The sequence below is a fragment of the Micromys minutus genome, assembly GCF_963924665.1.
Source record: "Micromys minutus genome assembly, chromosome: 3".
NCBI classification, from domain to species: domain Eukaryota; kingdom Metazoa; phylum Chordata; class Mammalia; order Rodentia; family Muridae; genus Micromys; species Micromys minutus.
In genome coordinates, this window is record NC_137972.1 from 18,225,344 (window position 1) to 18,240,873 (window position 15,530).

Here is a 15,530-nt window from a genome sequence, read left to right on the forward strand (position 1 = left end):
CCTGTGACCAGGTACAACCATGCAAACAGCAGACTGATAGCTGTCAAGCTTATAGTTCTGATGTAGCTTTCTATGGATGTAGAGCCTTGGCCATCAGCAGTTCTGACTACATCACACAGGGACAGTTATCACCAAGTGCTTCTGGCAGACAACATCTACCAGATGCCACCATAATGCTCCATATGTGGAGGGAAAATAACACTGTGTAAATGCTGGGAAGATGGTGGCTAGTAGAATGGAGAGTATCCAATTGATGTAAATTTGTCAGGATGTGAAGTTTCCTGGAGATTGGCTGTGTCATGAGACACACAAACTATGCCCAAGACACACCTCCAGCCCAAGGGTTTAATTTTCTTCCTGGAAAGGTTGGCTTCACATGAAACAACCTCTCAACCTCATAGTCACAAAACACACACATCACAACACATGAACACATTAGAAGGAAAACATGTGGAAACATACATGTTGTTGTACACAGTGTCGTCTGTCCACCTCCAAGGGTGCTCAGATGACTCTCTGTGCAGGCCAATCCAGTGGCCAGAAAACCTTTTGTATCTCTTCAGAAAATTCTGTCAACACAGAACGTGAACACTTATGTCTCTGATTCAGATGATCCTGGAGTCTCTCCACTCCACAGCTTCCTCTAAGAATGGAACTGAAGGTCACAGAATTCAGAGATGTATTAATTCCCAGTTCTCCATGGATCCACTTAATATCTGTCATTCTAAAGTACTTCATTTGAATTAAAGTACCAAATGCAACACCACATTCCTCTGTGGCCAGGAGAGTTCTGGGTTAACTCCCATTGCAGTTATTAACAGTCTGCAACATGTGACATCTTACAGGACAATGCTAATGACCACCAGGTGTCCCAGTAAAATATCTATAATTTCTGACTTTCCCACTGAATATGAGCACTATGTGTGAGAGAATGTTTCTTGAAGGTCTCAGGACTCCAGACAGATGTCAAGCATCAGTAATGGAACACACTCATATTTCTTCATATCTCCGTGTGTTTGGGAAGGAATTCTTTCTAATGCCTCAACAGTAACTGTCTATCCCAAGGAAGTACATTGTACATAACTAAGCAGACAAACCAATCCCCGTCCATTTCTTACCAGCTCCTCCTCGCTGTCAAATCGAGCTAGTTGGGACTCGTGTGCCATGCAGAAGTTCTGGCTGACTTTATAATTACTTGAGTTTTGAGAAAAGTAAAAACATTTATTTTCAAATATAATCCAGTTTCTTGGGCAAGCATCATATGTATTTTTGATTGAGAACTGATCTTCCTTTGTTCCTAAAACTTAAACAATACATGAATTATAAAACACAAGTTTGTCTCATTTTGAAGTACCCTCCTGAGGTCAGCTCTGAGATATGAATTTACTGCAGCTTTCCTAAGTGACTGTAGGAACCCTCTCCTGAGCATGATGGGCCCTTACCTAAAGACCTCCCACCTTGGGCCTGTGTCCCATTCTCTCTCAGATGATCACTGACAATAGGGCTCCCAGGAAGGGCACTTCTATAACAGCTCCACTTTCTGTGCTTGGATGACTGTGTCCTACAGTAGGGATTGCGACAGCAGCAAGCACTGTGTATGGATGCCGCACAGTCAGTCTGACAACAGAGACAGCTATGACAACTTCTGGGTGGGTAGTGTACACAGTGTGGACACATTGTACTAAAGGATGATGCACAGACTTAAGATGACAGTGCAGGATTTTACTACAATAGTCTGAACAGTGCAGTATGAAAATCCTATCAGCTCCTCTCCTTTTCTGGCTGCAACCATGGAGGCTGTTCCAGAGAAGAAAAAGAAGGTTGCTGTTGTGCCAGAAACCCTTAAGAAAAAGGGTACTTTTGTGCCAAAATCCATCAAGAAAAAGGTTCTGGCTGTGCCAGAAACCCTTAAGAAAAAGCGAAGGAATTTCGCAGAGTTGAAGGTGAAGCGCCTGAGAAAGAAGTTTGCCCTGAAGACTCTGCGGAAGGCAAGGAGGAAGCTCATCTATGAGAAGGCAAAGCACTATCACAAGGAGTACAGGCAGTTGTACCGCACTGAGATTCGGATGGCTAGGATGGCAAGGAAGGCTGGAAACTTCTATGTTCCTGCAGAACCAAAATTGGCGTTTGTCATCAGAATCCGGGGTATCAATGGAGTGAGCCCAAAGGTGCGCAAGGTGTTGCAGCTTCTACGTCTTCAACAGATCTTCAACGACACCTTTGTTAAGCTCAACAAGGCCTCAATTAACATGCTGAGGATTGTGGAACCATACACTGCGTGGGGGTACCCCAACCTGAAGTCAGTAAATGAGCTCATCTACAAGCGAGGCTATGGCAAAATTAATAAAAAGCAGATTGCCTTGATAGATAATTCCTTGATTTCTCGATCTCTTGGTAAATTTGGCATCATTTGCATGGAGGATCTAATTCATGAGATCTATACCGTTGGAAAACACTTCAAGGAAGCAAATAACTTCCTGTGGCCCTTCAAATTATCCTACCTACGAGGTGGAATGAAGAAAAAGACAACTCACTTTGTAGAAGGTGGAGATGCTGGCAACAGGGAAGACCAGATAAACAGGCTTATCAGAAGTATGAACTAAAGTGTTGCCCATGGATTTTTATAATCTGGTCAGTTAATAAACAGTCACAGCTTGACAAAAAAAAAAAAGAAGAAGAAGAAAATCCTATCAGTTCATTACTTCAGGAACTTACCATTTAATATTTTCACAATAGTTGTGCCCAGTAACTCAAACCATGGGATATGGGGGAGGAAATGTACATTCCTTCCCATATTATTCTTCTCTGTCCTCACACTTGCTACAGGTTCCTCCTTGTGAGTTTTTTCCTCCTTGTTCTCTGTATTGGACAGTTGCCTCAAGTGGACCTATGTCCCCTGCATATCTCTTTAGAGCCTGCTGAATGTCATCATCTTCCCAAGGATGTTGAACCTGGCTTCCAGTGCACAGCACAGCCTCTGTGCTTTTTCACAGCATCTTCATGCTGAATCTAAGCTTCCAGAGAACAGGAACTTCCAGTGCATTTTCTCTAGAGCCCTTCCCACAATGCCTGACTCACAGTGGTCAGTAAGTACAGCTGACAATGTGACTGTGGACAGAGTGCTGCAGAATTTGGAGAGTAAGTCACTTACCTGTCAAAGCAACAGAAACAACAACCACTACAGGTACAATGACAACAAGGACTATCATGAATCCATAGCAGTAACACTCAGCAGGAGACTGAGGGGAGTCGACTGTGGGAAGTGTTTCACCTGAAAAATATACATAAGAACATCAATATCAAAATTCTTTTAAAGAAAAAGATAACTTTACCATAAAATCATCTAGAGATCTTACTTATAGTTTCCTAGTGAAAAACTCTTCATAGAAGGTCTCCATCTGTAAATAATGTACTTGGATCTCAAGAAACGACGAGAAAGAGAAACAAAACTTTTGCCTAAAACAAAACTTTACTATTCCAGGTATTAAACTAAGGGCCAATAAAGAGCAATAAACAGAGAAAGAGGGAAGACCATTTAGCAAAAGATACAACGAAGAGCTACCCACAGGATTCCTGTCGTCAGGATAGACCTGGTTAACACAGAGGACCCCATGAATAATAACAAGAGCAGCAAATTAACCTTCCAGGGGTGGCATCTCAGAGCCACAGTTGTGGCTCATGGGAGGTGCAGGCCATAGAGTCAGGAGTTCAAGGCCAGTCTTAGCTGAATACTGAATTAGAGGCAGAGGTTACATTAGGCTCTGTCCTATCAACCTGTTATCTATCTATATCTAAGGAACTGAGAAAGTATAATTCGACATATTAACAAACTGAAAGCACAGAAAGAAACCATTGCAGTATTTTCACCAAAACATACATCAAAATTCAATTTAACCCACAGCAATGACACATTAGGATTTGAGGTACGTCCCCAATCTGACAAGAGATATGAGTCATAAACTGTAGATGCTTTACTCTCATGCGAATTATGTTCCCCCCAAAACCCTGTTTGCAGTGTCCCACACATAAGACTGAGGAACTTACCCCTAGTTGGCTCTGATTGGTAAATAAAGATGCTGACAGCTAATGCCTTGGCAGAGCAGACAGAGGCCTGACTTTAGGATTCCCAGGCAGGGAGACAGGAGGAGGAGGAGAAGGGAGATCCCTGTGCTGGGAGGAGGAGAGTCAAGGAGCCAGGCCTGAGAGATATAGGAGAGGACAAGAACATAGTTGAATGTGTGAGCCAGAGGGTCACTGACAGAGAGGGAGACATGACACCTAGGGAAAAAAAGATGGAGTATAGATTTTAGTAATAACCTGAGAATATTGGAGGTGAAGGATTAGCCACGTGGAGGTTAGGAAGTGACTCAACCATTGAGCTGTTGAAGGGATATAAAAATAGAAACACTGTGTGTAAGTGCCTGTCATCCGGGAACACAGCACATTGGGGCGTGTGGGAGGAGAGCTGCTGCTGCCAGGATCAATGTGAACAGTGATTGATCGGGTACAGATACAATAATCATAAGAAACACTCATTACAGTCATTGGAAATGACTCCCTCCTCACTCCTGCTGAACAAGACAAGGATGTCTGCTCACCATTCTAGTGCGACTCTGGGGGTCCTAGTCAGAGGACAGGGCAAGAAAAATAAATCACCGTCTCATCTCAGAGATAAAAGGATTGATCGTCAGACAACAATGTCATGGTCCTGAAGCTCTAGAGCCATCCATTCTCAGGGCAGGTGGTTGAGTGGGCAGGTGAGTTGTTACAGACACACTCCTTAGTGGATTCCGACTTCCATGGCCACCGTCCTGGTGTCTACAACAACCAACACCTTGTCTGGGGTCTGATGCGCATCTGCATCTGGAGCCTTAACCCAGGATTCCTTTCATCCTGAGCATCAGCTCTGCTTACCAACAGTGGGTCACTAACTAACACTCGCATCCCACACCTGCCCCACTCCAGGGAACCACCCTCTTCCCCATTTAAAGTTTGAGAATAAGTTGAGATCATTTCGGCCACAAATTTTTCGCTTTACCCGTTAGAACTGCCGAGTCATTCATCTCTTAGACGGCACTACCTATCCGGAGAAAAACTTTGGAACCAGCGACTAGATGGTTCGACTGTATTTTTCACTCCTATACCCAGGTCGGACAACCGATTTGCATGTCAGGACCGCTCTGGACCTCACCAGAGTGTCCTCTGGCTTCGCCCTGCCCAAGCACAGTTCACCACTTTTCAGATCCTAAGACAAACCCTCCTGCTTCACCTCCCCTGCCAAGTGAGTGAGACAGATCAGGGATGTGTCCCCAGCGGGCTGGAGCGGCTCCGGAATCTCACCTCTGGTCCCCGGATCTGGCCCTTCACCTTCATTATGCCGCGGCGACTTTCGGAGCAGCAAGTCACTCGCGCCCTCGGTACACTCCTCCGCCGCTGTTTCAAGACCGGTCCGGTGCGTAGCCAACATCTCAGCCAACTCCGTGCGCTCATCTTTCTCTGACAGACTACCTTCTGTGCCCACAATTGCCACACCACACCAGCACACTAGAAAGCTCCGCCCACTTTACCTGCAACTTTGGACCAATAGGGTGAGGTTTAAAGAACCCAGGGTAGCCCCGCCCCACTACCTGGTAAAGGTGGAACCAGTTCCTGGCGATTGGTCTGTCACTAGAGGCTGGTATCTGACTGTGGCACTCCTGGCCAGAGATTCATCACACCCGTGACGCCGCCCCTTGCACACCTTACCTGCCCCACCACCTTTTTCGCTGGGCATTTCAATCCAGATGGAAATCATTTGCATATGACCCCCTCCCACCAAGATGAGCAGGTAGAATGGGGAGAGAGAAAGATATGTGAGTTGGGGTGAATCCTCACAGCAAGTAAACTTTTTATTATACACCAGCGCTAAATGTCTTCTACCACAAAGTCTTACCCCAAAATCTTACCCTCCTCCTATGCTGTTCCCCCTCTGCTGCCTCAAGAAGAACCTATAAGAAAGAATATAATGGTTCACCTGATGTGGGAGAGGAATGAAATAGAAGTTGAATTAGCTGCTGTGTTTCATAGTGGGCAGGGAGGCATTTGTACTGGGTTGTTGATAGAACAAAGCTCTGGCTGCTGGTGTCAAGGAGCAGAGAGAGGAGGGGTCTTTATTGTCTTTAAGTAAGTCAAATAGACTCTGTAATTGGCTGTAATTAGGGAGCCAAGGACTAAAACCATTGATATTACCTAAAAAGCTTCTGAAAGGCAAAAGCTTGGATTGAGAAATCAATAACTGGTTTAGGGGTTGGAGTGAGGTTAGGGTGATTTTGGTCCCTAGGAATTGGAAGAGTAGGAAGAGCTGAATCTTATCTTCTGTTATGGTAATGCCTCTGAGTTCCCAGGCAGTTCTTTGTAGCTTGTTGCTTAAGGTCTTCTAGAGTTAGCTTTTGAACCTGTCTTTCTTCTAGACAAATTAACAGTTCATCCATGTAAGGATCCATATGGAGACCTGATTTAATAAGGGGTTTTACTGCACAAGATGCTACTTCCTAGCAAATAGGCTGTTATCCATGCCTCAGGAGAGCATGATCCATTCAACTTATCGGCTGGTCCGGAGTTACTGATTTCATCTTGTTCATGGACTGATATTGAAAAGAAATGGTCTTTAATGTCAGGTAACAATATGGGTGTTTACAGCTGTGGTAGAGACAAAGGGGAGGCCACACTGAAGTGAGCCCCAAACTTTCATGGTTTTCTTGATCACCCTTAAGACCTGGAGCAGCCTCTAAATCCTGATTTTCTTTTTAATATCAAAGATTGGATATACCTGGGCTTCTAGAGGGACAGATATGCATCATGTCTAATTGGTGTCTAACTAATTGTTGTAAGATTATCAATTTCTTCTTCTTTAGAGGCCCCTGATAAACCCTGATGAAATCATCCATGATTCATTCTAGGTAGGGAGTTTTTAACAGTGGCCCTTAGACCTGGGTGTTGAGCTGTGGAGATGGCTCAGTGGTTGAGAACATTGACTGTTCTTCCAGAGGTCCTGAGTTCAATTCCCAGCAACCACATGGTGGCTCACAACCATCTGTAATGAAATCTGATGCCCTCTTCTGGTGTGTCCAAAGACAGCAAGTGTACTTACATTCAGAAAAGGAAAGAAAGAAAGAAAGAAAGAAAGAAAGAAGGAAAGAAAGAACTGGTTGCCCTTGTTAGGGTTTTATTGTTGTGAACAGACACTATGACCAAGGCAACTCTTATTGGAGCTTGCTTAAAGGTTCAAAGGTTCAGTCCATTATCGTCAGGCAAAAACATCATAGTATCCAGGAAGGGATGGTGCAGGAGGAGCTGACAGTCCTACATGCTCATCCGAACACTGCTAGCAGAGTACAACTACTCCAAACAACTACTCCAACACATACACACTCTGTAATAGTGCCACTCCTTGTGCTGAGTCTATAGAAACCATCACATGGGGCACATGTGATTTTGATTTTTTTTCATATTTATTTATCTGGAAACATTCTCTCTGTTCCCCACAAGCAAGGGCCACATTTAAATCTTCTAAGATACCTCTACATTGCAAGTCAGTGGCCAAGTCAGCCACTGGGACCCTGTGGGACCATTCCTTCCAACCAGGTGGTCCCAGGTTTGGGCAATAATTGCTTGGGAGAGACCACCTACTCACATCAGTTGAGGCCTGGTAGGAAAGTCCAATATGAAGGAACTTCAACTTGATTTAGGATGGTCTCATCTGCTCCTGTGTCTATCAGGCATTGAAAGTTTCAGTGTCAATTTTTACTGAGAGGTTAGGATGACATTTTTCTAGTACATTAGAGTCTCAGTGTACTTCTGGGTTTCTCTCTTACTGGTGTGGATGAAGGCTGCCCAACATGGAGGTTAAAGGCAGGAGAGGCTGATCTTCTTTATCATATTTGGATTTGCAGTGTTTTTTTCGGTGAAAGCTTGTCTTGCAGCAGAGACAGATGGATTTAGTAGATTTAACGCTACTGATTCACTTGGGGGCAGTCTCCCATCTTGTCTAGTTTCTCCACATTCAAATCATTTCAGATTGGACTGTGTTGTGGCTGCAGAGGCTTGGACAGGGGAGGAGGCACTACCTGTATTGTGGGTAGCAATGTTCCATTTGTCATAATGTTCATGTTTTAGTTCATGACTTGCCTGCCAGTGTTCTGGGGTCACTCTTTCCCAGATAAGGTTCTTGGACCATCAACTACAACTGAGGCTACCCCTTCACCAGTGGCCTTTCCTGGCCTCTCATAGTGCCAAGCCTCAACTATTCTCATGACCCCTTCATGTCTTCAAAACTACTGCCACATAGGTGACTCTTACAATGATGAAAATCCAGCTGCCGCTCAAGGTACAACTTGGCTATAACTGTAACACAATTTCTTAATGCTCAGAAAATACTTCTTAGTAGGTTTTACTCCCAGGATGCTGCTCTCTTCTTAAATACTATTAATTTAACTGATGTAATATAATTAATTGACGCTAACTAGCATTAACTGTCCAAGTAATTCCTTCTACTGCAAAAGCAAGAGGCACGTGGCTAAAGCTGCCAAGTTCTGTTGCTTGCTGGGGCTAGAATGTGGGGTCATGTTCTATTACATTAATACCAGCTTTCTGTTTTCCAGTTGCTTCCCTGCATAAGCTTAGCCATTCTGGAACTTGCTCTGGAGACTGACCTTGAACTCAGAGATCTACATGAATCTGTCTCCTCTCCTGAGGTGAGAGATTAAGAGCAAGTACCACCATGCCTGGAGCCAAGCTTTTTCTTACTTACAACTTGCTCTGTACCGGATTGGTCATATAGTCAGACATCTGCTTGCCAGTGTTTCCTTGGAAATAGGATAAGAAACTTGGGGGTAATAGCAAATGCCTTGAATGAAGTTCAACAAAATTCTTTCTGCTTGCTTGTGGCTTTGCTTTGCATGGTGGAGCTCAAACAGGGGCTCTATGAGAGTGTGTGGATTAAGTGGTGGACACCAATAAACAAAGAAAACAAAACTAAAAAAAAGGTAAATATGTGATAAAAAATTATCTGGGAGTATAATACATAGAAAAATACAGATAAGAAAGCTCAGAAAAAGCAAAGGAGCTCAAAACTATGAAAAGTTTTTTAAAATGGTAATGAAGAAGGCTGTTTGCTTTTTGTAGGACATTCGTCATTAAAATAGAACAGCAGCAATTACATCATTTTTAAATCTTGTAGAAAAGGCTTTTCCTGGGTTTCCTGAGAAGTTACAATACATTTGAACCTGGGAGCTGGGTGCAGAGCTGTGCTTGGCAGCAGCCAGTAGCAGGCCATGGGCAGCCACACTCCATCCACCCACCCCCAGGGAAATGGAGGCTCCAGCCTCAGCAGCAGGATGAAGGTGGATGAGCCACAGGGAAAACTCCCTCTGGGACTCTGCAGCAGACAGGGCTGCAGACATCTTAGCTCTGGCATGAGCAACCAGTTAGGATTCCTGGTTTTCCTGCAGGTAATAACAAATATAAATTATATAAACTAACATATCATACAAGTCAGAAATTATGTACATTAAATCATGTTTGTAAAATGTATAATTTATTCAAATGTCCTCAAAGATAACCCATCTTAATAACTACATGCTTATTCACATATATATACAAGTATAAATAAACATCCATGTTAAAGCTAAATTATATGTTAAATATGTATTATAAAATGAAAAATATGAATACATACTTTATATTTAATGTAAATTATATATACTAAATTATTTTTATACATTACTGTATACATTTTATAGAGTAAATAAAATTAGATACATTGAGTGTTAGTAAAATACTTATATGAAAATTATATATGTTATAACATAAATAAATATAAGTTAAATTTATAAAATAGGAGCTATAATCTATATAAAGTACATAATTTTCCATGACTCTATCTCTGATTATCTGGAAGAAGGGTAAAGCAGTAACTATTTCTTGGGCTCCATTTCATGAGTTTTGGTCCCTGTATATTGATTTTAGGCCCATGGAGATGCAGGACAATGGCAGGGAACAAGTGAGAGAGCAAAGCTCCCCTTGTGACATGTGGAAGCAAGAGACCACAGAGGAACCAAGGGTGTGGTACACAGACCCCGGCATCTTCCAACAGGTAGGATTCATCTCACAAAGTTACCCTCACCTCACTACTGTGAGGCTGTAAATTATAAAGCTGTGTGTGGAGGCTGAGCCCTCATGATCCAATCATCACACAAGGCATCCGTCCTAGGCAGAATGTTAGCCCAAATGTCACCCATACAAAGGACATGTTTAAAGTTTTCTTTCTATTTGTCCTCTCTGCCTATCCTGAGCTCTGTGACCTATAGGCACTTCGTAGTTTACAACCAACATTAGCATCTTTGCCAGACTAGTGAAATCTGGCCATGAAGGCCAGGCCATTGTTGGACCCCACAGGTAAAGAACCCAGATCTAAGATTGTATCTGGGCCTGCACAACCTAGTAGATTTAATTGCCTACAGTTGGGTGGAGTTTGGTGACCTTGTATCTCCTGATGAAGGCAGAAGAACAGGTCCCTTGGCCAGCAATAATCACCACCAGGTTCAAAAGATACTGTTCAGTATCTCGTTATTTTAATTCATAGTAAACTTGATTTCTTCATACATAGATTGAGCATTCCAGGAATCTCAGGTACTTGGTGAACTGATTTATTATGCTGGCATGAATGGGGCAGGGGTTGGGAGAGTTGGACCTGTAATTTTCAAAAAGTTATGTGACTTTCCTCAGGTAGGCAGTGTGATCCAGGATCCCTCAGTTCGAGAAAAGGAAGCCCTGCTGACAAAGGGAGTCCACAATTTGCAGGGAGCTCAGGGCTTTCTGGTAATGTAAGACTTTGTCCTTAGCAGCATGACTTCCCAACATCTCCTTCTACTTACTTTATAATGGAAAGGTGTCATTGCAGCCCTGGGCCACTGTCCTGAAAACAGCTTGGTACTGAACCAGAACTGGTTAGCAGTGATTTTTGCAATGCTAGCTATCTGGCATTTTAATAATTGGATGAGGCAGGGATCCAGCTGTGCAGGGCTCTAGAGGCCAATACAGGGCCAAATATGGGGAAAAACCAAGCCATAGAACTCCTTTTGTGCCAGCAGTTTGGGGTACTGGCCAAGTATCATGCCCTGAGATCTTGTTAGAGATCTTTGAGCATTTGTATATGCTATTTCACAAGCCCAGATTAATTAATACAGAAACAGCATGCCTCTCCCAACAAAATAAAAGTCCCTCTGTGTTCAGCAGTGACTAAATCTAGGGCCCTGTGGTTTGGGAACTCAAACCCCACTAGGGAGGTTATCTGTTGTTGAACGAACTCAAGTCTGTCCATAGCAGAGGTCATCACTTGGTCAAGTTTGTCCTGGAAGTTTCTAGTCAGATGGTATGTAAGGATGAGCACTGGTCTAGAAATTCTGATAGCACCCAGAGAGAAGGCAATGCCTAGTCCTACAAGGAGAGGAATAAATATGTCTCTTTTTCTTAGGTCCTCCTGCTGAAAGACACTAAGACAAATAAAGATTGGTTTGGCGCAGGAACAAGTTGCTGGGAGACTGTGAGTTGCCTACAGAACACTGAGTACATTTGTTAGGGTAGTGATTACTCCTGACTCACAACCACCATTCCTCATCGAGGGATCAGCAGTGAAAGCAGAAACTGAGTTTTAAGTTTCTGGAATCCCCTGCCTCTGTGACTTTGGATCAACTCTGCAACTCCAATATCTGCAACCATCATTGTGGGGGCCTCCTGGTGACAATCATCTGTGCTTCAGTAAGGTAGGATGAGGAAATGTCTGGGGCTGGTGGACATAGGTTTGAGGTGTAGGAGAATCTCAGTCCTCATATGGCATCCTTCCAGTGGGCAGTGCTGGGTTTCTAGGATTTTGTTGTGTTTACTGTAGGTCTTCCTAACAAAGAATCTCCAGAGTTGGGTATTGGGAGGCTTAGGAAGCTGTGCAGTAGCAGGTTAGGATGAAGGATAACAGACAGCTATAATAAGAAACACAAAGGAAGCCTGTGGGACACACATGCCCTGGGCAGCTGGCACTAGCTCATAGACATCATTCCCGGAATCATGTCCTTTCATAGGAGGTGGCATCTGTTTTGTCTTTCTGTCTTGAACCTTCAGCTAGAGGCAAGCCATCTTCTTAGTGGGTGGGATGGTGTCAGACATACCTGCCAGAGACACCAACATGCCTAAGCTGGTCCTCTGAAGAAGCACAGGAAGGGCCCCTCTCTACTGTTAGCAGGGGGTCAGCCCCCTCCAACACCTGACAAGAGTGCCTTCCCCCCCCACCCCCGTCAAAATGGCTGGTATGTGTATAGGCTGACTCCAGTGAAAGCTATGGGAGGTTTGTCCAGTAGCATAGACATTGAACACATTGAGCTGGAACAATGCCAGGTTTAATTGGGTGATTAGTGTTAGAGAGCATTGGGCCTGTTTAATTAATTGCTTTTTAAGTGTTTGATGTGTTCTTTCAGTAATAGCTTCACCCTGGGCATTGTGGGGAATACCTGTGTGGTGGACAATCTTCCAAGTTTTGCAAAAATATGAAACTGGGGACAATTAGAAGCTGGATCATTATTAATTCTGATTTGGAGAAAGAACTCCATGAAAGAAAAATAAAGAGCATGCTAATAACTACTTTCTTTTAGTTCTCATTAGTCTGTGCCATTGCCCAGGAGAAATAATAGTAGGTACATATAGTAACATACAATTTTTTTGTTTACCAGATGATTGGATATGTTTGGATATGGATAATATCAATCTGCCAGGGCATTGGCCTTAAGGCCCCTGAGGTTGGTGCCCAATTGTTCTATAGCAGGGTCCTGCCTCCGGAGGCACAAGAGAAGCAAGTTTTGTGAATACATTTGAGGTATTTTATGAGGGTATTGGGAAATTTGAGTTGCAGAACTTTTAGGTTGATATGGGTCAGGTGATAGAGTTCTTTAGTGGTGAGGGATGACATATGAAAGACTCTAAGTTTTGGCAGTCTTATTGACTAAGGCATTACCATCAAAGAAGAGCTTGGAAAGAGATGAGTATAGCCATTTATGCCTAATACATATTGCATGTCCTAGTCTGAAGTGGTTTTGAAATAAACCTTTATTAATAGTGAGGAAAGAAGGTTATCATTAAGTCTGATGTAGAAGCAGATTAGCCAGGGGAGGAGGTTTCTGCAGAAATGCCACATGAATATAGATCAATGGTTCTTGGAGGCCTGTTATGACCTGGAGGAAGTAATTCAGTTCTTTATATTGGGAAGATTTGTCTTGGAAAAGAAAAACATGTGATTTGTATTCATTGTTTCCTTGATAGATCAGGTAAAAAGTTTTTTGTCACGCCCTGTTTGTAAAAGCCGAAGGGGCCAGAGGGTGGAAGTTCAGAAAAATGAATGAGGAGGGAGCCATCTAAAGGGTGGTGTTGTAGCCAGTAATTTATCCTTGCGGTATTGGTTCTATATCTGTCCTGGGAAACCAAGAAGGCCATTAGCAAAGGAGAGGTGTTTCCATTGGAGGTCTGGGAGCTGGAAGGGTAAAATGATCACATCAGGTTCCTTGCTCTAAGGTGCACACTCAGCCTATGATTATCATGGTGGATAAGGTGTTGACATAGTTTAATATTCAAGGCAACCGCCCCCTATTAGCATATGAGCCATTCTAGGATTCCCTAAGGTTGATATAATGATGCAACTGCTGTGGGAGAGGGATAAAATTAAAAAGCAGAAGACCAAAGATCATAGGACAATTTTATGGGAAGGACACCCTCTCCTATCAGGAGCCAAACTCAAGATGTCAGGCTTAGTGTTGGGGTAGCATCTGAGCCATTTCAGTGCCTTTGAATACATACTTCAATAAATGGAAAAGGTTCATAGTGTGTTGTAATACACAAGTCTATTTACTGAAATCTGGAGAAGTTCAAGGCCCTGAGAGTGATCCTGTGAATCTGCAGTGGCTGTGACAACGTGGACATCAAGGCTGCTGGAGACCTGGGGATCGCTGTGTGCAACATCCAATCTGCTGCAGTGGAAGAGAGGGCAGGCTCGACAGTCTGCCATATCCCCAATCTGTATCTGGAGAACGCATGGCTCTACCAGGCCCTACGAGAAGGCACACGGGTACAATGTGTGGAACAGATCCATGAAGTCACCTCTGGAACTGCTCATATCCCAGAGGAAACATTGGGCCTCATGGGCTTTGGTCGCTCTGGCTGGGCAGGCAGTGGCTTTTCGAGACAAAGCCTTTGGATTCAGTGTCATATTTAATGGCCCCTACTTACAGAATGAGATAGAGAGGTCTCTGAGTGTGCAAATGGTCTACACCCTGCAGGACTTGTTGTATCAGAGCGACTGTGTCTCCTTGCAATGCAGTCTGAGTGAGCACAGCCATCATCACATTAATGACGTCACTACCAAGCAGATGAGGCAAGCAGCATTCCTTGTGAATGCAGCCCGAGGTAGCCTGGTGGATGAGAAAGCCTTAGCTCAGGCCCTCAAAGAGAGCAGGATACGATGAGCTGCTCTGGATGTGCACGAGTCTAAGCCCTTCAGCTCTGCTCAGGGCCCATTGAAGGATGCTCCAAATCTCATCTGCACACCACACACAGCCTGCTACAGTGAACAAGCATCACTGGAGATGAGGGAAGCAGCTGCCACTGAAATCCACCGAGCAATCACAGGTCGAATCTCAGAAATCTTATGAAACTATATCAACAAAGAACTTTATGTCACTTCAGATCCTTGGTCAGTCCTTGACCAGCAAGCAATTCATCCCGAGATCAATGGTGCCACCTATAGGTATCTTCCAGGCATTGTAGGTGTGGCTCCAGGATGGCTTCCTCCAGCTATGGAAGGGATCATCCCAGGAGGCATCCATGTGACTCACAACCTCCCCACCTTGGCACACCCTTCCCAAGCTCCCTCAGCAACCAGTACAAAAAACGTGGGGACAATCAAGAGCACCCCACTGAGCAATAGCAGAGAATGCCTGAGGGTATTCAGATAAACTTGGGACCAAGACAGTAGGAAATGAATGAATTTGATGATCTTTTAAACTGGTCCTGGACATCAATGTGTTAAAACTACAAAAGCTACAAAACTGAACATGGTAGCTGCTTCCAGAAGTGTGAAAAAACTAGGACGTGATGATTAATGACCAACTTCTGCCATTGTGTGTTAAGTTTTTCATCTGTGCATCAAATCACAAGGAATAGAGCTTTTCCTTTACCAATCCCCTGGGCACAGCAGGTCCTGCACAGCTTGTTCTGAAATGTTGCATCAAGAGCTCCTAATATCAATTAAAAATTGAGAGGAATTCCCCGTCATGACTAGTCCCTTAGGTCTCCAAGGGTGGTGCCACCTTTGCTGATAGGAAGATTAAAATTAAGACAAGATGGGGAGAACATTGTCTGCCTGTGTAGACATCTCTGGGCACAGGACTGAAGAAGTAAAAGCTTCTATACAGAAGGTTTCACATCTGAGCAGCAAATTTGGTTGTGAGTTCAGT

The 15,530-nt window shown here is 43.7% G+C and overlaps 1 protein-coding gene and 1 pseudogene across 2 annotated transcripts; both read left to right on the top strand.

Moving 5' to 3' along the window:
• Positions 1-1,790: 1,790 nt before the first annotated feature.
• On the top strand, positions 1,791-2,603 carry LOC308419124 (large ribosomal subunit protein uL30-like; the record flags this gene model as incomplete). Its single annotated transcript, XM_080914706.1, has 1 exon — positions 1,791-2,603. One exon carries the CDS (start codon positions 1,791-1,793, stop codon positions 2,601-2,603), a length of 813 nt encoding a protein of 270 aa, XP_080770832.1.
• Positions 2,604-3,065: 462 nt separating this feature from the next.
• Positions 3,066-15,001, top strand: LOC308418831 (C-terminal-binding protein 2-like; annotated as a pseudogene). Its single transcript has 6 exons — positions 3,066-3,138; positions 5,046-5,417; positions 5,504-5,588; positions 10,006-10,132; positions 10,765-10,857; positions 13,940-15,001. The product of its transcript is annotated as a C-terminal-binding protein 2-like (transcript).
• The last annotated feature ends 529 nt before the right edge of the window (positions 15,002-15,530 follow it).